This window comes from Squalius cephalus (assembly GCF_949319135.1).
Source record: "Squalius cephalus genome assembly, chromosome: 23".
NCBI classification, from domain to species: domain Eukaryota; kingdom Metazoa; phylum Chordata; class Actinopteri; order Cypriniformes; family Leuciscidae; genus Squalius; species Squalius cephalus.
Window position 1 is genome coordinate 29,916,898 of NC_137144.1, and position 24,015 is coordinate 29,940,912.

At 39.6% G+C, this 24,015-nt stretch overlaps 1 protein-coding gene across 1 annotated transcript in view; it reads right to left on the minus strand.

Moving 5' to 3' along the window:
- Nucleotides 1–5,570: 5,570 nt before the first annotated feature.
- The window catches only part of LOC307151530 (uncharacterized protein), a 41,049-nt gene continuing 22,604 nt past the window's right edge, over nt 5,571–24,015 (minus strand). The window contains exons 3-4 of the mRNA XM_079859624.1: nt 12,669–12,818; nt 5,571–10,524 (exon numbers count right to left, since the gene is read on the minus strand). Of these exons, the coding sequence (XP_079715750.1) occupies nt 9,385–10,524; nt 12,669–12,818 (1,290 nt within the window). The 3' untranslated portion in view covers nt 5,571–9,384. The remainder of the gene's footprint in view (nt 10,525–12,668; nt 12,819–24,015) is intronic.

Sequence of the window (24,015 nt, forward strand, 5' to 3'; positions counted from 1 at the left end):
TCAAGCTCAGCTCAGTTCTCATATAATGGTGTCATTGCAGGAGATCAATATTATTTTGTTGAATATTAAGTGTCCCCAACTAAGCAAGCCAGAGGCAATATTGACAAGAACCCAAATGCCATCAGATGACAGATTATCTAATTTCTAAGCAACATGTTTGGACAAGTAAACATATGATGTAATGTGGCTGATGAATATAGAGCTGTCAATCAAACAGAGCGAGTTTATCAGTGACTCGCCAAAACTCTCGTTATAATCAACAAATCTCTTACTTAGATTGCACTGTTAGTTATGATTAAAGCATTCATGAGAGTGCAGAATTTGAGTTACAATGATGAGATCACTGCATTCATGTCTGTGATCGGCTACAATAGTCATCACTGCAACCTTTCATCACACGATCTAAGTATAATGCTGCTATATATCTAAATATAATACTTTAATCAACACTATACACGATTAGTTAACATTGAACGCTGTAATAGTAAAAATGTGCTAAAAGTTTTAGAGAGAATTTCACATAATAATTAGCTATTTCATATGCAAAGATGTCAGCCAATCACAGCAGTGGGTGTTTACACTGAAGTCTCAAAGCAGACACGCCCCTTCAAACAGAGCGTCCAAATCAGGCTAGGAAAAATGCCTTTTATTTCTAAATTATGACTATTTTTGATGTATACATAATACTAACATTGTAAGTGCACCACAGGAAACATTATAAAGCAATAAAACAATACAGTTCATGACCCCTTTAAAGAAGCAAGAGAAAAGATCATACAATACAAGATACTGACACACTTCATAAAGATTTCATACAATAAAAGGGATGAATAATAATTTATGTTGGGAAAAGGAACTTTTCTGCACTGCTAATGGGAGTAAAGTGTTGCCATAAACATTATGTTGAAGTTGCTGGTTTGGTTCTAAAATGTACAGCCTTGGCCAAAAGTTGGCAGTGACATTTTTTTTTTTTTTTTTTTTGCAAATTTGCAGCTTCAGTTGTTGTGGTGCTGATTCACATTGTTTCTAGATTGGTGTGCATGATGCAGATGCCTTACCTAACCCTAACCCTAACCTAACCCAGATTCCTAACCCTAACCCTAAATAATTGAAACATAATAATAATAATAATAATTCATTACATTTATATAGCGCTTTTTCTGAGTCCTCAAAGTGCTTCACACGTGGAAGGGGGGAATCTCCTCAACCACCACCAATGTGCAGCATCCACTTGGATGATGCGACGGCAGCCATATTGCGCCAGAACGCTCACCACACACCAGCTTACTGGTGGAGAGGAGACAGTGATGAAGCCAATCAGTATATGGGGATGATTAGGAGGCCATGATGGACAGAGGCCAAGGGGCAAATTTGGCCAGAATGCCGGGATTACACCCCTACTCTTTCGAAAGACATCCTGGGATTTTTAATGACCACAGAGAGTCAGGACCTCGGTTTAACGTCTCATCCGAAGGACGGACGTTAAATTAACTAATCATAATTTAACTAACTTAAATAATTTAAATTAACGGACATAATTTCACTAATCATATCAGAACATGGGAAAGAGTGAACGAGTACTAGTCATGATAATAAACTATAAATTTATGACCTTTTAAAGACATTTTAAGACCATAAAGATTGAAATGTAAGACCTACACGAAAAATATTCAAATCAAAGAATTCATTTTATTTCAATGAATTCAGTAATTGAAAAAGCATTAATTTAATTTACAGATAAAGCGATCACATTAGTAACCTTCCACACCCAGCAACGCGTGTCAGAGAAAAGAACAAAATCAGATATAATTTTTTTATAGAAAATTGTACTTTGCATATTATACTGTAAAAAAAAACACATAATTAGTTGATTTTAGTTGATCATAACAAGAGATGAAATGGCATGAACATTTCATTTCATGATTATAGTGACAAAAATTATCACGTTATCACAGAATCCTGTTCAAAAAGTACTAATACTACACAATGAAATCAATTCACCAAGTTTTATGTCGAAAACCAGAAAATCACAAATAAAGCATCAATATGCACTTTTTGTTTACACAAACCATTAAAAATGATAGCCAGATTTTAAAAGTGTCTTGCAACATGTTATATACTAACATGTACAAGTTCAAATAAAGTTTTGACAAAAAACTTTTTTATAAAAAGATAAAACTCACATATTTCAGACTTTAAATTATTTTTATAAAAAGAATGAGTCAAAAAAAGATAAATGACTGACATTTACAACACACTTTAGCTTATCTTTTATTATTAATAATAGTAAAATTAGGTCCGATTTTCCCGTGGCGTTGCTTTGCAACCATGCACTGACTGCTCTCTCAACAATGACAAAAAAGTTTTAGTGGCTAATGGATTTCCACCACCGAAAAACGTCTGTAAAAAAACGAGCGCGTCGCTTCAATTATGAGCGTGCTTACCTAAGCGCGCCTACATTTGAATGAACTTGAGCGCGCAAAAGACGCGATATGTGAAAGGCCTGTTGGCGAGCTACCTCAAATCAGGCAACGAGCTACAGCTGCTTGATGACTAGGATCTAACTCGTGCCGTGGCAGCACTTTTTTCCCGCTAGTTCCATATAATATTTTCCTTGCGCACAAAGTGCAGAAACACGCTCCTGGTTGCCGGAGTTTTTGACACCAGCTTCCAAAGGGCTTTTCGTCTCTACCCACCTCCTCTATCCAAGAAGACCATTTATTCTTTATGCCTTTATCGACAAGTTTGGTGTCTTCCCCTGGCTTCATAAAGTTGCACTCCATGACTTTGGCTACGTTTCGCGCTGCCAGTGTGGGAAACACATTCGTAGTGTATGGGAAACACAAAACAAATGCGCACGTGGAGTGACTGCTGAATCTATCTGATTGGCCAAAACCCAAGACCAGCCCCTACCCTATTACCGATTGGATGAAGTAGGCTGGTGTGGTTTAGTAAAAAAAGCGCCTCTCAGATCTTGGGATAATTGTCAGATCACGCGAACGCGAACCTGATTTATTTATTTATTTTTGCAGACACGCCTGTACACGCCGGAAATCCGGCATGGCGCCGGAGTGCTATCAGCCCTGCTATAGCTAGCGCCGGCCCTGATGATACAACTGCAAATAAGTATTTGAACACCTGTCTATCAGCTATAATTCTGACCCTCAAAGACCTGTTAGTCTGCCTTTAAAATGTCCACCTCCACTCCATTTATTATCCTAAATTAGATGCACCTGTTTGAGGTCGTTAGCTGCATAAAGACACCTGTCCACCCCATACAATCAGTAAGAATCCAACTACTAACATGGCCAAGACCAAAGAGCTGTCCAAAGACACTAGAGACAAAATTGTACACCTCCACAAGGCTGGAAAGGGCTACGGGGAAATTGCCAAGCAGCTTGGTGAAAAAAGGTCCACTGTTGGAGCAATCATTAGAAAATGGAAGAAGCTAAACATGACTGTCAATCTCCCTCGGACTGGGGCTCCATGCAAGATCTCACCTTGTGGGGTCTCAATGATCCTAAGAAAGGTGAGAAATCAGCCCAGAACTACACGGGAGGAGCTGGTCAATGACCTGAAAAGAGCTGGGACCACCGTTTCCAAGGTTACTGTTGGTAATACACTAAGACGTCATGGTTTGAAATCATGCATGGCACGGAAGGTTCCCCTGCTTAAACCAGCACATGTCAAGGCCCGTCTTAAGTTTGCCAATGACCATTTGGATGATCCAGAGGAGTCATGGGAGAAAGTCATGTGGTCAGATGAGACCAAAATAGAACTTTTTGGTCATAATTCCACTAAACGTGTTTGGAGGAAGAAGAATGATGAGTACCATCCCAAGAACACCATCCCTACTGTGAAGCATGGGGGTGGTAGCATCATGCTTTGGGGGTGTTTTTCTGCACATGGGACAGGGCGACTGCACTGTATTAAGGAGAGGATGACCGGGGCCATGTATTGCGAGATTTTGGGGAACAACCTCCTTCCCTCAGTTAGAGCATTGAAGATGGGTCGAGGCTGGGTCTTCCAACATGACAATGAGCCGAAGCACACAGCCAGGATAACCAAGGAGTGGCTCTGTAAGAAGCATATCAAGGTTCTGGCGTGGCCTAGCCAGTCTCCAGACCTAAACCCAATAGAGAATCTTTGGAGGGAGCTCAAACTCCGTGTTTCTCAGCGACAGCCCAGAAACCTGACTGATCTAGAGAAGATCTGTGTGGAGGAGTGGGCCAAAATCCCTCCTGCAGTGTGTGCAAACCTGGTGAAAAACTACAGGAAACGTTTGACCTCTGTAATTGCTAACAAAGGCTACTGTACCAAATATTAACATTGATTTTCTCAGGTGTTCAAATACTTATTTGCAGCTGTATCATACAAATAAATAGTTAAAAAATCATACATTGTGATTTCTGGATTTTTTTTTTTTTAGATTATGTCTCTCACATGCACCTACGATGACAATTTCAGACCCCTCCATGATTCCTAAGTGGGAGAACTTGCAAAATAGCAGGGTGTTCAAATACTTATTTTCCTCACTGTATATATATATATTTATTTATAACTGTAAAATGTAAGTTTTGCACTGAGGGGAAAAAAAATAAACATATCACAAACGCATAAAACAGCACAAAATATACGCTGTTCGATGGTGGATCGATTTGATCCACGATCGACCTCTAGGGCTGCTTCAGAAATGCATGCACACGCAATTATCTAGACTTGATAAACCTGGATCAAATTAGTGAGATTGTGTGAACTTCAATTAGCTTTTATGGAACCACTTTAGCCCCAACTTATTTGTTAGGCTCATTCAAGTCCGGCTTTTTGAGTTTAATCCCCGCTTTTCTAAGCGTCTTTTATGGAACAACCCTCAGGATCAGTCCAGAGATCAGCACACAGAGTCACTCCTCAGGTAATCAGTAACAGAATCTGCATGACATTTATATTCATTACTGTAGATGTGAATTAGAGGTTTTGTCATTTGTAAAACACATCTGTCCTTTAAAACACATTTGTCTCATTGCTGTTCATCTTTTATTCAAACTCTTTTAATATTGAAGTGAATTCTAGTTTAATTTTAAGGGGTTTATGTTCCCTAGTTTCTTGAAAAGTCCTTAATACAGACTCAAAATATGTGTAAAATAAATAGTATTGATGCAAGTTAACAGTGAAGCGTGTCGTAAAAGTTGTTGAACTGTGTTTTTGTCCTATTCAAAGATGTTCAAACAGAGACGGTGAAGGAGTGGAGCTTCGCCAGCAAATCTTTGAAAACACAAAAAATGAAACCTGCTGAATCTGACAGGATCATGTTGATCTTTGATGAAGTGACATATTTAGGCCGTTCTGCCTCGGCGGTCGAACAGCGCTCGTCACTGTCAAAATTAGTGAGATGGCCAATCAAATCAAAGAAGACGGGCCTTAATGTTCACAGAAGACGAGTGTGAAGTATTTTAGTTTTACCTTGAACAAGTGCTTGGTTAGATGTAAGGAGCTAAACATTTAATATTTGACAGCTGTTTTACAATAGAAATGTTCAACCACCCACAGTAATGATGCAAAATACTACACTTTTTTAATCAAATTTTATTTTGAATTGAAAACATGTTATTACAGTATGTACATGATTCATGTAATTCATAAATTAATGTAACGAGACAAGAAACGTTTTGTGTTTTCTTATAAAATAGTATTTGAAAATGGTTTAAATTGATTCCTTGATTAATTGACTTAACTACAATTTGAGTAGTTGAGTCAAACTACCCTTTAGAAGTGTGTGTACAACTGTAAAGTGATATTCAGAACTGTCTATTGATGACATCATAGTATAGTATCACAGTGTAAATAATAAATGTTGACATATGTTTCAATTGCTGTTTACATTCTGTAAATCAAATATTTTCAATATGAGAAAAATGTTGGGGTTACAAAAACAACATTTTCCATGATAAATACACAATGCTAACACGAACTGTTAAAGAAACATGGAAACTGCTCTTGATAAATAGAAAGAACATCATACATGCAAATCCTTCACAGCGAACACTTTACGGGTACTTTTAGGTCATTTCATGTCTTACTAATTGACAGTGTAACTACTGATTGATGTTGCATGCAATTTGTGCTTGCTATGAGCACAGAATAACTTCTGACAGGACAGGAAAGTTCGTATTTCTGAGGTGAAAGACTTTTTATTTCGTAACAAGTTACGAAAATAACCTTAGAATAATGACACTGACATAGAGCATGACAACATCTTGGGCATTCTTTACTCAAACTGGGTCTGACAGGGGATGCAACACTTTCATGCACGTCTTTCACATTAAAAGTCTTGCATCAGAAAAGCATTTAGAATTACATTTTTTGTTTCTTTGATTTAACACTGTGACCCACCAGTTTAGGAACACTGATCTAGGAGCTTTAAACAGCTTTTCACTGCGGATGCCATTGAAAACACAGTAAGTCTATTCCTCAAGGAAAATGATTCAATCTTGAAAACAGAGTTCATTTGGAGGCTACATTGACAAGAACCCAAATGCCATCATCAGGTGACAGATGTTGAAGATTTTATTATTAAGAAAATAAGTAATTTACTAGAGATTTATACAACATTATTTCCTTGCTGTGTGTTGGGTTTGACTTTGAAAAGAAAGGTCAGAATGCTGATGCAACAGAGAATTCTATTTAAGTGTGTCACGTGGTGTAAGACCCCTGCCCAAAATATCTATAGGGTGTGACCATGTTTGGACACGCATGTGGGTATATATGTAATATGGGCCATTGTTCTGGAGCGCGTCTTTCTAGATGACGCGTTCGGCTTTTGTGAAATAAAGTCTAATATTTCTGGCATCAAAAGATCTCTGAGAAGTGATTTCCGATAAAGATTGAAACTACAACACAGATTATCTAATTACCAAGCAACATGTTTGGATGAAAAAGTAAACATATGATGTAATGTGGCTGATGAATATTGCCACCCCATGAAGTCTGTAAGTTAAAAAAAAATAAAACATTCTAGGAAAATTATATTTCTCTAAGGATAATTGACTCTCTACCAAAAATATTTTGGTAGAGGAGAAGAAATAAATTCTGTAAAATATTCTGGCATTCTGAACAGGTGTGGCAAATTATGTTAAAGGGTGATGAATTGAGAAATATAATTTTCCTTGAGCTTTTGACATATAAGAGGTCATCATACTATAAGAATATACTGTAAGTTTCAGAACTGAAAATATCATTGTTTAGTTCAAAAACAGCTTTCATTAAATCCAAGCCCAGTGAAGGACCGCCTCTGCTGGAGAAGATCAACGCCTACTTCATCATCATTATCACTGTAGCCCCGCCCACAGGTGTGTCAGTGAGATGATGAGAAAAGCAATCAGATCACTGGACTAAAAATAACATTACCTTTTAAAGGAATCTAATGCTAGGAATGTGGTTATATATTTTCAACAATGTGAATGTCTCAGTTTAGCATTATTTATGTACATTCTGTACATTTCACTGTGGATTCTTTAGTAAATCAGTCAGAGTTTCGGCGCAGGCTTTGCAAACAGACTTTTATGACATGGACTCCATAGTAATGCCACAACATGTAAGTAACTGTGTTAATTCTAATGGCTGATCTGTGACCAGTGATTTCTGATATCTAATGACTCATGTACAGTCAGATGTTCTTTGTCTCTGTTTCTGCAAATCAAACCTGAACGGTAAACTTCACATTGTTTCTCTTAGTAGGATGAAAATAATCTGTTATTTAAACTGTGATTACATTATAAATAGAAAACAATCAAAGAATGCTCCTTTACAATTGCTGGAGCTCTCAATCAAACAGCACGAGTTTATCAGTGACTCTCGCCACAACTCTCGTTATAATCAACAAATCTCTTATTTAGATCATGTTTGCACTGTTAGTTATGATTAAAGCATTCATGAGAGTGTATGAATTCGAGTTACAATGATGAGATCACTGCATTCATGTCTGTGATCAGCTACAATAGTCATCACTGCAACCTTTCATCACACGATCTAAGTATAATACTTTAATCAACACTATACACGATTAGTTAACATTGAGAGCTGTAATAGTAAAAATGTGCTAAAAGTTTTCAAAAGAGAATTTCACATATAAAAATGAGCTATTTCATATGCAAAGATGTCAGCCAATCACAGCAGTGGGTGTTTACACTGAAGTCTCAAAGCAGACACGCCCCTTCAAACAGAGCGTTCAAATCAGGCTAGGAAAAATGCCTTTTATTTCTAAATTATGACTATTTTTGATGTATACATAATACTAACATTGTAAGTGCACCACAGGAAACATTATAAAGCAATAAAACAATACAGTTCATGACCCCTTTAAAGAAGCAAGAGAAAAGATCATACAATACAAGATACTGACACACTTCATTAAGATTTCATACAATAAAAGGGGTGAATAATAATTTATGTTGGGAAAAGGAACTTTTCTGCACTGCTAATGGGAGTAAAGTGTTGCCATAAACATTATGTTGAAGTTGCTGGTTTGGTTCTAAAATGTACAGCCTTGGCCAAAAGTTGGCAGTGACACATTTCTTTGTTTTGCAAATTTGCAGCTTCAGTTGTTGTGGTGCTGATTCACATTGTTTCTAGATTGTTGTGCATTATGCAGATGCCTTTTAAATAATTGAAACATAACTTGACTAATCATATCAGAACATGGGAAAGAGTGAACGAGTACTAGTCATGATAAATCACTTTACCGGATCATCACGGACTTCAAGAAGAGAGGTTAAACTGCCGTTAAGAAGGCTTCAGGACATCCCAGAGTGTCCAGCAATACCCAGGACCTTTACTCCTGAGGAATCAGCTACAGTACGTAATCATGTCTCCACCAGTGCAGAACTGCTCAATATTGGCAGCAGGTGGTGTGAAGCATGCACACACAGGCCAAGACTTCTGGACAACAGCCTGGTGTCAAGAAGAGCAGCAAAGAAGCAACTTCTCCCCAACGAAAACATCAAGGACAGCCTGAAATTCTGCATGATGTACAAGGATTGGACAGCAGAAGATGGTGCGATGTTATTTTCTGAAGCTCCTTTCCGACTATTTGGGACATCTATTGACTCTTTGCATATATTAAATGTTTTTGCCTTTAAAACATATTAAAGTTTATGTTGCTTAACATTTTTTCAGCATACCACAGAAATGTGAAAAAATAACATACAAATGCTAAAGTAGCAAACTTTGTGAAAGAAAATTTATGTCACTGTCAATACTTTTATGTCTGCAGGGAAACTGGCTGTAAATATCCCCAAAAACTGTATTTGAATCATTTTAATATTCAGCCTTATGGTTTCTTTTAACTGCATAACGCATCTTGAAAAATACACAATGAGTTTTATACACTTACTTGAAATATATTAAATGAACCAGACGAGCTACTAATACAAAACATATACAACATATCAAAAGTGATATGCTTTGTAATGTAATTTCATCAAACGAGCCTGTAATATTGTGATTCGGCGAGCCTGTAATATTGTGATTCGGCGTGCCTGTAATATTGTGATTCGGCGAGCCTGTAATATTGTGATTCGGCGTGCCTGTAATATTGTGATTCGGCGTGCCTGTAATATTGTGATTCGGCGTGCCTGTAATATTGTGATTCGGCGAGCCTGTAATATTGTGATTCGGCGTGCCTGTAATATTGTGATTCGGCGTGCCTGTAATATTGTGATTCGGCGTGCCTGTAATATTGTGATTCGGCGTGCCTGTAATATTGTGATTCGGCGTGCCTGTAATATTGTGATTCGGCGTGCCTGTAATATTGTGATTCGGCGTGCCTGTAATATTGTGATTCGGCGTGCCTGTAATATTGTGATTCGGCGTGCCTGTAATATTGTGATTCGGCGAGCCTGTAATATTGTGATTCGGCGTGCCTGTAATATTGTGATTCGGCGTGCCTGTAATATTGTGATTCGGCGTGCCTGTAATATTGTGATTCGGCGTGCCTGTAATATTGTGATTCGACGAGCCTGTAATATTGTGATTCGATGTGCTTGTAATATTGTGATTCGATGTGCTTGTAATGTGTTGTTTATCTCTCCAGAGTGGAATAGATGTCTGTCGTGGAGCCACACCATCTGAACAGGGTTTATAGTAACTACTTGTCTTCAGACAGTCAGGTGTGAGCTTGAGACAGACAAAACAAAACTCTTTATTACACCGAGAGCACACTATGTTTTTACATTGCTCTGTGTTGTGGTTAAGCAGCAAACCACATGTTGGACAAGCACGAACCGCTGGACATTCAATGTTTTTTACAGATGGTAAAGTTATATTTGCACAATCTCTCAGCAGATCCAGCTCTCTGTTGCTGCAGTCGTCATTGTCACATCTATCAGATCGAGGACGCGGACCTTTCCACTTTCTCAGACACTGCCAGCAGAACTCAAAGGTTTTGCCCTTATTTACAGAGCAAATGGTGCATCTCACACTGAGATTAGACGAGTCTGATCTCTCGATGATCCAGTCACAACCAGGACACTGAAGAGAGAAAGAGCTTATGCATATAAAATAATGAACAATCCCATACATATTTCCTGTGTATCTGGACTATTGTTCATTACTGGCAGACAGTACAATGACCTTTTTGCTTGTGTTTTAGGTTTATGTTAGTGAATTTTATAGAAGACAGAAAGGAAAAGTGGTATATTTGGTGACAGCAGTGCATCAGAAAATTAGGAGGATAGAAGCATTGATTGTTGTGTAAGTCTAAACAGGTCAAAATCACGTCATGTGTGGAAAGTGTGGGCTACACTGAAAAAGAAGTGTCTTGTTGATTTTCATGTGTGCTACAATGATGGATCTGGAATTCCAAGAAAGAAACAAATGTTAAAGTTTTTTTTAAGTGTTTTTTAATATGTCTAGCTGTGATTACATAATTAGTCCCATTGAGGGTTTAAAGCCATTTCAGAGCGCTCTCCAAAAGCCACGGCTCCTCCAAACCACATGAACACACACAGCCAAAGCAGATTCAGCAAAGCGTCTTATGAGAGACGGCGTGATGCTCGTTGGCGATCTAAAACTCGTGGAACATGCTGATGACGTGTGATGTCTGCGCGAGCAGGGTGCGCGGAGTTATGGAAATACATAAACTACAGGGTTGCCAACTTTGGGACTTTGGCTGGAGTGAGACTCTGTAAAACGTCAGTGCGCGCAGAGATATTTTTTGTCAAACCTAACCCTAATTTTAAAAATGTCAGTCCTTGTTTACTTAGTATAAACCCTGATTTATGGGGAAAAAAAGAAAAAACTACTAGAATGGAAACGTGTTTTCAAAATGTACAATTAATTTATTGATTGATCGATTGATATAAAAAAATTAAGATAGAGTTGATTAAATAACAAACATGTAAAACAACAACATCAAAACAATAAGAAATCTCAAAACAAAAGGGACACATAATAGTTACTCCACCTCCCCAGAAAACCACAGCACAAGTTTCACACATTAGGCCTGTTGTAGCCTGTGCCACAGTGGCAGTGCTGGCCTGATCACCACCTCTGCAGGAGCTCGTATCTGAAGCAGGGTTCGATCCGGTCATGAACAGTCATTGCGTCTGTCACATGACAAATGAACGAAAGACTCGGAATGTAAAGTAGCCTAAGTATGTTCCCTGTAAATAATTTTTGACTGCATTATATTGATTTCTTAAATCAGAATATGATAAAGACTGCGTAGGTGGATGTGTCCGGGGAATTTGGCTGTTAAAAGTATAACATGTAAAGCCCCTTAAATGAACGAAATGACTCGAAAAAAGATTCGTTCATTTTAATGAACTCGGTAGAACAAGCGACTCAGTAAAATGATCCGAACTTCCCATCACTCACAGGGTGCCATCAGTGCCAGTCTGTTCCTGTCAGTCTTGTTTAGGCCAATAACTGAAAAGGTTCGCTCCGCATTTGACTGTGGCAGACTCAACACAATCTGGGCAACCTTGCATAATTTGGGGAATTTTAAAATGCCACTTGCCCGATTTGACAAAACGTAATTTGTTCCATGAGCCTATTTTTATTGAGCAATTAGCTAGCCCACATAACGTACCTCAGACAACGTTTGCAACTATAGTTGAAGTCTGTACTCTTGTCAGACAGACTGATTAGTCAAGGCTACGTCTGTAGTGACAAGGCACACCATTTTATTATCTGCTTACCTTGATTGTCATCCAAACTTTCAAACGCGCATTAGTGGCTCCGACTCCGAACTCTCTCTCTCTGAATTTTTCACACGCAACTGACGTATCAGGTTTCAGCGAATCAACGATCAGAGAATACTGCAGTGAGAACGTTGTAGGCAGATGTTACAGCTGTGTGCCTTAAACTAAACTCCTCTCCTGTCATTAATACGCTGTGGTCTAGTTAGTATAGTCATCAATAGAAAATTAACGGATTGAGATGGGAGAAACATGGATTTTGGCGTGACATTTCTTGCGTGTGCGTGAGAGCCTGAGATTGATGCTGAAAGCGTGAGTGTCACGCCAGATGCGTGAGAGTTGGCAACCCTGAAACTAACAGGCAGGTAGACATCGCATTGGACAAAGAATATTTATGCAAAAAGTGTTTATGAATCAAATTGCCTACCCCACATTTATTTTATGACTAAGTAAATGTAAAGGAAGAATACTTACATTTTTGATGTCTACTGTCTTTCTAGTAGCGTTGTTGGCAAGTCTTTCCTCAAAGTACTGCTGTTCTTCAGGTGTAAGTTTGGCTAATAGACGGACTTCAGTGTAAGACCACTGTTTTTCACATTTAGGGCATCTCAGCTCGGCTTTACCCTGAAAATGATCATAAGAGCAGTGCACTGAATCAAAAAAAATGTTGATTTAAAGATGATTTTACACAGTTTCCTCATAATTCTCACATACAAAAGCATTTTAGTGTCTACTCAAAATGCATATTATCCTTGTCTTGAGACTCTGAATAATGACCACTAGGGGCAAAGAGCTCATCTTTAGTAATGTCTTTGGCGTTTTTGTCTTGTTTCCTATCTGCCAGTCACTTTGACATTGTTTCGATGTGATGATACTAGGGGTCACACTTGGGAGCCCCAAACACTTCTGATACTTCATTAAAGGCCAATGAGAGTTGGTTTATAGAATTTGCATTCCACTCCCTTATACATAAGGATATAAAATAAGATGGCTTGTATACACTTGTATTCAGATTTGTTCTTTGGAGCCGAGTGGTTGAACGTGCATTACAGCAGTCTCTTCCCAACACTAAGTGCAGAGAGCTCCCCTGGGCGCTTCAGCAAAAGACCAGTTCCCTTACCCCAGAGGGGTCGGCAGATGTGCCGGTGGGATCACCTTTTTTTCGTATCAGTGCGAAAGAGACTAAGGGTGTTTTCAGACTAGGGGTTCTTGGCTGCAGCGTTTTTAAGCGTTCTGACTCTGCTGATCGATTGCTCCTGTCTGCCTCTCTGCCTGCTGTGAGTTTGTTTGCTTCGGTGCTGTAAGCTCCGTCTTAGCCTCGTATTTCTTTGTTTTGAACCATCATTTACTACAATTTGTAGTTGTTTATACTAAATACAGCTTACTGCTTACCAGGGGCGCATCTACCCACCCAGCAAACACAGAACGTTGGCGCAACGTAGCCAACCTTCTAACAACGTTTTAACAACATGGCCAAAAGGTTGCTATAACTACGTTGTGTAGTGAAGGTTACAGCGTTGTCACAATGTTGACATTGAACCACCGTTCAGGGCCATTGCTTAAGGTTGTGCCTAGGGTATCTTGACAACCACTGGACTACATAATGTACTCGTCACTGCCCTGAAGCGCGAAAATCAGCCTTTTAAATTCCAACCACCTGCTGGGCTCATTGTGTTCTCATTCATCATCGAGCAAGGATACGTGAGTATTGCGTTTAGCCTACCTATCAAACACAACCTACAACTTTAACCTTTTCAAATCTTTTTTTAGTAACAGTGTCTGTCTACATTACACTATTACATAACTAGATGTACCGCATGGCGGTACAAAATATGACCGCCGCTCAGGCCTGCACTGGCTTTCCACAAAAATAAATGACGTGGAGCAATTTGGCTGTATTGCGTGTTTATGTATATACCTAAAAAAAGTATTAGTATGTGCATGTCTGTCTGTGTGTGTGTGTATGTGTGTGTGTTTGTGTGTGCGTGTGTTTGTGTGTGTGTGTCTGTGCATGTGGATTTGTATGTATTTGTATGTGTGTGTATGGGTGTGTGTCTGTGCGTGTGGATGTCAGTGTGTGTGCATGCTTGCATTTGTTTGTATTCCTGCATGTGTGTGTGTGACAGTTAGGGTTGCCAACTTCAGAAAAGGAAAATGCGGGACAATCGTGGTTATTTATAGGAAAATGAGGGACACTCAAAATATTTGTACTGTATCACACAGTGTACGTCATTTCAGTGTCTGCAGTTAAGTTTGTGTTTAAAAGGTTATCAGACATAAACACATTTGTATTGCTTAACCTATTTATGTATTTAATTCGAAAAATAATTTTAATGTCATACATGAAAAAAGTCACATTACAAACAAACCATAGTTCAAAATAACAGCATTTATCTAAAATAGAAAGCTTTTTTAACATTATACACTAGGCTTACAGTTCAAAAGTTTGGGGTTAGTAAGATTATTTTTTGGGAAAAAAAATAAAGAAAGTAATTGCCTACTTTTATTCAGCAAGGATGCATTACATTAATCAAAAGTGACAGTTAAGATAATGTTACAAAAGCTTTCTATGTACTTTCTAAAAGCTTTAAAACATTAATCATAATTAGAAATGTTTTTTGAGCATATTATTCCCTCAGGTAGATTACATGTTTTCTTGCGTGGCTGGATGTTAGACTCATGAACAATAATCACGTTGTTTGCATTCGCCAAAATTGATTAGCCGAAATCAAAACGTGGACAGTGAAAGGAAATTACCGTTAGCGCGAGACGAGTCCGGCTTGAAGCGGAAGCGACCAGACGGCAGAGGATGTTCGTAAATCAAACAATGATTTGTCTCAAAACAGTGATTAAAAAAAGCTGTGATTGGATGATGACAGGTGCCGGTGATCATTCTCAAGTGTCGTGGTCAGCACTGCTGCTGTTGCTGTTGTATCAGTCAGTGGTTTATCAGCTTGTCAAAAAACGGGACACGGGAGGTCACGCACGGGACAAATAAATTAGGCCCAAAATACGGGACGTCCCGCCTAATTCGGGACAGTTGGCAACCTTAGTGACAGTATCATCCTAACCAGCAACCCTTCGCTCAACACCACCATCTACAGGCCGATGAGTGTACAGTCACTAAATGTGCACATAAATGAATTTATTTTATAACTCCCCATGGATGAAATTCTACGAAACTTAGCATACCCCCAGAGGATGTCAAGTTAATCATACACATGAAATATGGTGCAGTTCTGAACATCTCAACTGAAGATAGGGGCGATTAAAGCAGAATAATATTGCATTTTCATTTTTTATGGGAGGGGCGCAAATCACAAATGAGTGATTATGGGCTAGGTTGATGTGGGCCCTTAAGACCAACATACCATAAAAATTTCTTCATCCTTGGTGCCACGGTTCAGGTAGTTATTTAGGAAAAACATTTGCATTTTTGGGGTTTGGGGGGGGCCCAGCGCGGGGGGGGGGGGAGTGGCCCCCGGGGACCAAATGAAATTTTTCCGTAAAAGTCTAGTGGGGCTACATGCCCACCAAATTTCATGTTCCCCGGTGTTTCGGTGTCCCTGGTATCGTTGACGAAAAATTCAGTAGATGACAAAAAAACAACAAAAAAAAAAACAACTTTGACAATCCCTATATGACCGCTTTCGCTAGCTATGCTAGCGGCGGTCATAATAATACTTATAATTTTAATCCCATGACAGTAATAGCCATATATTGTACAACAACAAATTATAATAATTTTTTTTTGACCAAAGTATTACAACGGCACTAACCCAGCGCGGCGCCGCCAATTAAGCAAAACAAAACGAATGGGCCGCCGATGTACGAGTTTTATGGGCCGCCGATGTACGAGTTTTATGGGCCGCCGATGTACGAGTTTTATGGGCCGCCGATGTACGAGTTTTATGGGCCGTTAAAACTTTTTTGCTTTATCCATCTTTTTCGACTCGTATCTGCTCACTCAGAGCTCACGGCGCCCCCGCCTGCTCGCGATATTATCCCCCCCTCTCGATGTCAAAATTCTATGATGGAATCTTATGAAAATCCTACTCTAGCCTGTTTATCCTCTAAAAAGTTATATAACATTGAGGAAATGCAGAAATTATTTAGAAACGCACAACAGCAGCTATGTATAGATAAAAAAAAAAAAAAAAAAAAAAAAAAATTTCCATCGCTTTGGCGCCCCCCTGGTGCTGCGCCCCATGCGCCGCATATAGCGCATACCCACTTTTTGCACCACTGCTGCTTACCCAACATCTCAGATTAATCTGACATCGCTAGCTTCCGTTACTACTAGCACAACAAGCTAGTAATTCGCTACAGCTAGCCTGTTAACGCGCCACCCGTGCGCTCAGCTTTTTTTTCTTTTTTTTTCGCGCCCGCTCCTTTGAGTTCATAAAAAGCTCAGGTGAGTAAGAATCTGTCAACAAACACGGTGAGTAATGTCTTGTCCTGTTATTGTCACCTGCACTTCATGTCACATGTTTAGCATAGCCTTCTCTGTCGGCAAGGATTTATATGTGATAAATGCAAGGAGACAGTTAGGCTGACAGAGAAGATTTCAGAACTAGAGACACGCATCCAAACTTTAATTGAGGATAGTAAGAGTGCTAGAGCTTTAGATACTGCTTTGGATGCGCCTAGCGTGAACTCTTTACATTACTCGGTTCCAGCTGAAGTAGTGCCTGAGCAGCCAGGCAAATGGGTGACAGTGAGGGATCGCTCTAGTCGCGGATCAAAAAAACACTCTTCCATTCCGATTACCATAACAAATCGTTTTGCCCCGCTCAGTGAAACACCCACTGAGAATTCTGTTGATTGTGCTCTAGTAATTGGTGATTCGATCACACTGAACGTGAAAATAGAGACACCAGCGGCCATAGTCACATGTTTGCCGGGAGCCAGAGCGCCTGACATCAAAGCAAATTTAAAAGTGGTGGCTAATGCTAATCGTAAATTCTCTAAGATCATTATTCACGTCGGCACTAATGATGTTAGACTCCACCAGTCGGAGATCACCAAAATGAATATTAAAGGGACAATGTGTAGTTTTTTAGTTATTTTATTATCTAAAATCAATATTTTTATTAATAAATATGCACTCAATGGTGTACAAATACCTCTGCCAATGATCAGACTAATCCTCGTAAATGAAGAATTTATTATCTTTATATACATGGGACGGGTAGGTCCACGGAGGCTTCCATGTAGTTCCGCCATGTTGAAAAAGTATATGGCTCTTGCTTTAGAGACCACTTAAGCAATCATGCTGGCTTTGCTGTTGTACAAAAGGATGGGGAAAATTTCAATCCTGTTGTGACGCAGCATTGTGAACAACCTTGCTCGGCACAACTGGCCGAACTGAAGGCACTTACTGAAGCTTGTATACTGTCCAAAAACAGAGTCGCCAACATTTATACAGACTCTGCTTATGCCCATGGTGTATGTCACCTCTTTGGTGCAGTATGGAAACAAAGAGGATTTAAAAAGAGTGATTCCAGATGTGCATGGGTGGTGTGGCGCAATGGATAAGACACATGCCTTTGGTGTGAGAGACCCGGGTTCGAATCCACTGTGAGACACCAATGTGTCCCTGAGCAAGACACTTAACCCCTAGTTGCTCCAGAGGCGTGCGACCTCTGACATATATATAGCAATTGTAAGTCGCTTTGGATAAAAAGCGTCAGCTAAATGAATAAATGTAAATGTAATGTAAATGCATGGTTTTGACCATTGCGCAAGGGGGGAGATTTTGAAAAAGATTAAAAGACAAGGATTCTGGTCACCATATCTGCAAGCAAGAGTAGATGAATTTCTAAGCGAATGTGAAACCTGTGCACAAAACAATGTCAGAAAAGGAACGGCGACCCCAATAGGCTCTATCCCAGTCCCTGAAGGACCGTTCAAACACTTAGTGATGGACTATGTGGACATGATAAAATCAGTAAGGGGAAAGAGATATATGTTGGTTATCATAGACAGATTTAGTAGATGGGTCGAAGCAGAACCCTCAGCAGAACAAGGAGCGCAAACAGTAATGAAGTTCTTAACCAGAGAAGTCATCCCAAGATTTGGTATCCCATCCCAGATTAGTTCTGACAATGGATCCGCATTTATCCAAAAGACAGTGAAAGCAGTAATACAACAGTTTAGAATAAAACAAAGACTTGGCTGCATTTACATGCCGCAGGCACAAGGGATGGTTGAGAGGGTTAATGGGACGCTTAAGGCTAAAATCAACTAAATCTGTGCAGACACTAAACTCAAATGGGTAGATGCATTACCTCTTGCTCTGATGAGCTACCGTATGCAAACCAATAGAATCACCAACTTGACCCCACATGAAATGTTAACAGGCAGACCCATGCCTGTGCCCCACCTGAGAGATCCGTATGAAGGGCCGCCGTTAGAACAATTGCAGATGGAATTAAGGACATATATGAGACAATTGACTGCTATACATGAAGCTATTCATTCACCGGAACAAAACAGGGGGCCCAGTGAAGAAGAGGAAGTTCCATGTCCAGTAGTCCCTGGGGACCAAGTATATTTAAGAGTCTTTAGGAGGAAGTGGAATGAGCCCAGGAGAGAAGGACCTTATACTGTAGTAAGAGCAACTCCAAGAGCAGTGCAGGTAGAGGGCAGCACAACGTAGTACCACTTGAACCACTGCACCAGGGTCCCAAGACTGAGGCCTAGAAGGCAGGGGGAGGAAATAGATAGCCCAGAGGGAAGCAGTGAGGAAACAGAGCAGAATGCCCAAGAAGATCAAAGAGCTGAAGGAAAAGGTAATAATGCTGCTGAACCTCATTCTAGGGAAACTGAGCACACTGAACCAAGAGATGAAATGCCAATACAGAATGATGCACTCCTTCCAGAGGATCCAGAGCATGAAGGTGAGAGAGCTCTTAACACTGATCCTAGTATTGATACATCTGCTGCAGCAGCTGCCTCAAGCGCAAGGGCTCCAGAGGAAAAGTCACCTGAATCCGGGTCCTCCACCAGAGAATCACACCAGCAGCAAGAGCTTGCTACACTCAACCTTCAGGACATTGATCTCCCCAACACTGATTGCCCCGACATCGACTTCTCCAATGTTGAATGGGATGAGTTACCATAACATGACTGAACCAACTCAAGGTAATAAGAGAAGCAGACACAACGTAAAAAGAGATTTGAAATGGATTTGGGCCACTGATGAGAACTATACCAAAATTGAATATGACTTTGAATCAGAACTAAGAAAGGATAAACTATTGGATACAGCTTATCACAATGAATGGTACAGATGGGCAGAATACACGGTAAAACAGACGACAGAGAGTACTTGTGTGTTGTGCTCACCCTCGCCTTTGAAAAAGTTAACAATCGTGCAAACCAGTATGACAACGTACACTGTGCCAGATTCTATTCGCAGTATTGTGACAACCAAACTGGTCAAATAACTCCATATTGCCCAGCGGAATGTCTAGCCATGTTGGGGAACCAATATTACCATAAATTTTATAATCAGAAAGGGAGGGGAAGTGAACGCAAAAAACTTGATGTAAGAATAGACCCAGCCAAACGAGAAACTCCAAAGAACTATGTACTAGATACATCATTTCATTTGAATATGAATGTTTTAACCTGTTAACCGTTGCCAGTGCGCCCGCGCACTGAAGCGTTATTTATTTATTTAATTCAAAATTACTATCAGATTTAATGTTATACCTTGACAAACTATACATAATTAAAAAGATATAATACTCAAGTTTCAGTATTTGACCACTATTGTATTCTGAGAAACTCATAGTGACAGTTATGTCTTAATTTGTGTCAGGAGTTATGAAATGAAAAAATGAGTCGATACCTTTAATATGAATTATGCGCGTCAGCCGCTTTCATTCATAAAAAACTCCGTGCTGTCGTCATGACAGCGATACACAAAACAACGTCCCTCAGGGCTTTAGCTCAAAACTGTGCAGATTTGGAGAAATATTGATAGATTCTCATAGATTTACATCATATTTCTATAGACAGGAATAATATTTATTGAATTTATACCCAAATGCGTCGATGTAATCTTTATGAGCATTTGGTATTCCGATACTGTGTTTTTTAATTCATACCAATAGCCTGAGGGCGCTACATGCACAATAATAGTCCATATATGGAACATGAAGAAGAGCCATGACCATGTGACATTCCAGGACGTCACTGATACACACAAAGCTAACAAGAGATCGCGCTGTAACATGCAGATACAGATGTTTTGAAGACAATAAACATGATTGCACTGATATTACCTGAAATGTGTCTTTATTCAAGAAATGCATTTGATACAGTTTAAAATGTGTGGTAAACTTTGAGAAAAGAAATTAGGGACTGAAACCCTATGAATAGCCTGTGAATAGCCAGTCGTTAGTAGCTATAATGCAGACAAAAGAAATGCATATTTAGAGCCATAACCAGGCTGGAGAGGTGTGAATGTGTGCAGGGGGAGACTGAGACTGAATGGGGATCGTCTGCACCACAAAACAATAGAGACAATATACTGGATAGATGGTTAGAAGATGACAATAAACATCAGTAGCATTTTAGCGTCAAATCAAAATAAAGTCATTTGACATGGTCTTGAAAAACATTTAACCAAATACAGAGTTTTTGACTTATTATCTTCAGATTTTAAACATAGAATGTTTAGACATATGGCTTTAGCTGTAGTGCATTTCTAGATTGCTCCAGTGCCAACTTCAATTTTATTTTCATGAGGATGTTTCATAAAAATTAATTTCTAATAGGCTAATTTTACAAAACTTTGAAGCTATTTATAACAATTTTTCTCATTATGACAATAATTAATTCTACATTTACAATAAACTGCCAGGTGTCAGCTTTCAAATGAGATCATACTTGTGCTTTTAATGCAAAGGGTTCATGAACTGTATCTGTTTCAGTTTGGGTATGTCATTTCTGGGGATTTTTCAAAAGTGGGGTTGCAGCTTAACAGGTTAATAAGACTAAGGGGCAGCAAGATTTGGGGAAATTCCAAGGCAAGTGTTCAATAATATGGCATCTAGATCGAGAAATGTATTATGACCCATATGTGTATAAATCTTTCAGCATAATATATGCCACAGCAACAGTAAACAACAACATAACGATAACGACTGTTAAAGACAATTGTAAGAACGCTTCATTGACTTTTCCTTTAATAGAACCCTTTGAAAATCAAAATGAAGCAATCGCTGATTACTTTTGGTTGTGTGGAGGTAGAAGACTGAGAGCCACCTTAGTCGATTGGAAAGGACTCTGTGTCAGAGTAAGACTGGCTCAGGAAGTTGGAATTATAGACTGGGATCTCAATGAAACAAAAGACCTGGAGAGTATCAACAAACAAAAACGTAGAGTTAAAAGAGCGTATGCCCCAGACCCTAAAGTAACAATAGTTCCCTTTCGTAGTCACTCCGAGTTACGTCGGATGACGACGAATGGGGTTTCGCTTAGAAAGCCTATCATCTTCGAGTATATAAAACGAGTCAATGGCAAAGAAATGCCATGGGTCTGCGGAATTTGCATAGCGTAACTCCGCCCCACCCTGGGGGTATATAAGGAAGTGCGCTGGCAACATGCAGAAATGTTTTCGCTTCGGAGCCAAGTTGATGTACTTCACTCCACAAGCCAATCCTGAGATTCATCTCTCTTCTCTTCGAACGAGCCTCTCTCCAAGTGTTGGTGTGACAGCGAGTTCCAGCCAGGGTTATTATAGTTTTGCATTTTTCATTAGTTTTTATTTTTATTTCGTTTTGACTTTTTGTTTTCAAATTCAGTTTAGTTTTAATTAGTTTTTAAAGTGGGTTTGCTAGTTTAGTTTAGTTTTTAGTTTTTGAAAATGCTTAGTTTTAGTTTAGTTTTTATTAGTTTTAGTGTTAATTTTAGTCTTTTTTTGTAATTTGGGTTATTTGTCAGGGGCAAGATTCAAAAAGGTCAGAAAAAGTATTGTGTAATAATAACTCAACAAAACCATCATACAATTTTAGAGATGGTCTTTATTATATTAAATATGATTCACACCTTCACAAAATGCACATTTAACACCCTATGCAAAATTCACACCGCATTGAAATTCCTTCCCTGGGTCTGTTGTTCAAATTCAGATTGGGAACAAATTCTTCCCAAAGTAAGTTTTTGCCAAATCTTACTAAAGATGCGCGACTGTTTGAGAGAGAGAGTGTGTGTGTGTGTGTGTGTGTGTGTGTGTGTGTGTGTGTGTGCGCGCGCGCGATCGCGAGTGAGCAAGAGTGTGTGTGTGTGTGTGTGTGCGCGTGTGTGTGTGTGTGTGCGAGAGTGTGTGAGCATGTGTAAGAATACCTCTTACAAAATCCACACGCCGTACCAAAAATCTACACATGTTCTATACAGAATTCACACCCTACAAATACCACAGCTATACAATTTTCACACCCTATACTAAATTTACCCTATATCCTACAGTCAATAGCCTACTCATCTGGATTGAAGCAGCAAACATTCAGTGTAAAAGTAAAAAAATTACATAACATTATTTTATATTTGAATCACTTATATATTGTTTGACATCGACAACCACAACCAAAAAGTGCATTTTACCTCAAACTTGCGACTAGTTAACTTTCTAAAGAAGGCGCAATCGCTTCTCGGGTCGACATTAACACACTGACAAAATTATATTCAAAATACAAAATATTTTTGTATCACTTTCTAATGTTTGATTGTGTAAAGGTGTTCAAGAGATGGAGATACCAACCTTTCGCGAACTTTCAACGTCGAACGAAGTCGTTCTCATGGAGACGCGGTGTGCACGGAGGGGAGGGGCTGTGTGTGTGTGTGTGTGTGCGCGCGCGTGCATGTGAGAGACACATGAGTGACAGAGAGACGGAGGGAGAGCAGGGAGCAGCTGAACGAATATGCTGCGTGTTCTAAATAGCGTTAAAAAATTAAAGACCTTGACAAAGACGAAAACTAAGGACATTTACTCTATAATTTTATTTTATTTTAGTTAGTTTTGCCAAACACACATTACAGTTTTAGTTAGTTATCGTTTTTTTGTAATGCCTCGTTTTTATTTTTATTTCAGTTAACGACAATGTTTTTTCCCACCTAGTTTTCGTTTTTTCGTTCGTTTTCGTTAACGATTATAACCTTGGTTCCAGCGAGTGCACATTCCCTGCTAATCTGTGCAGTGATTTGCCAGTGTTTGTGTGTTCTCTCCCTGGTCGCCTCAGCATTTGCGGAGAAATCTCCTTTCTAAAAGAGCTTGCACGCGGCACGTCTTTTTAAAGATGCCTCGCCCGTGCACTTCTGGTTGCGGTCTATTCATTTCTGACTCTTATGGGCACAATCGCTGTCTTGTGTGTCTGGGTATTGAGCACGCTAAGGCAGCGTTTGTGTATGAGTCATGTTCCCATTGCGGGAACATGCCCATCGCACGGTTACGGTCAAGACTCAATGACCTTCATGGTAGAGTCCCCTCATCTGCACCCCGATCTATGAGCTCCACGAGAGCTGGTACTTCGGCTGGCGGCCAGGGTGACCTGAGGGTTACCGTGTGGAACAAAGCGCCGACTATTCCACGCTCCACACCGTCATCTAGCGCCGTGCAACCCGCGAGCGTTTCAAATGAGCCCGCTGTACAGTCCTCGGACTTGCCGCGGGTCTCATTTAGCGCTCCAGAGGAAGATGTGATGTCGATCGCTGCATCACAAGGTGGGCAGGAGCCCTTGGGAAGTGAGGATTCGGCTGTGCTGCCACCTTCAGGTGTCCCAGCATTGCCCGAGTCTGATCCCGAGATGAC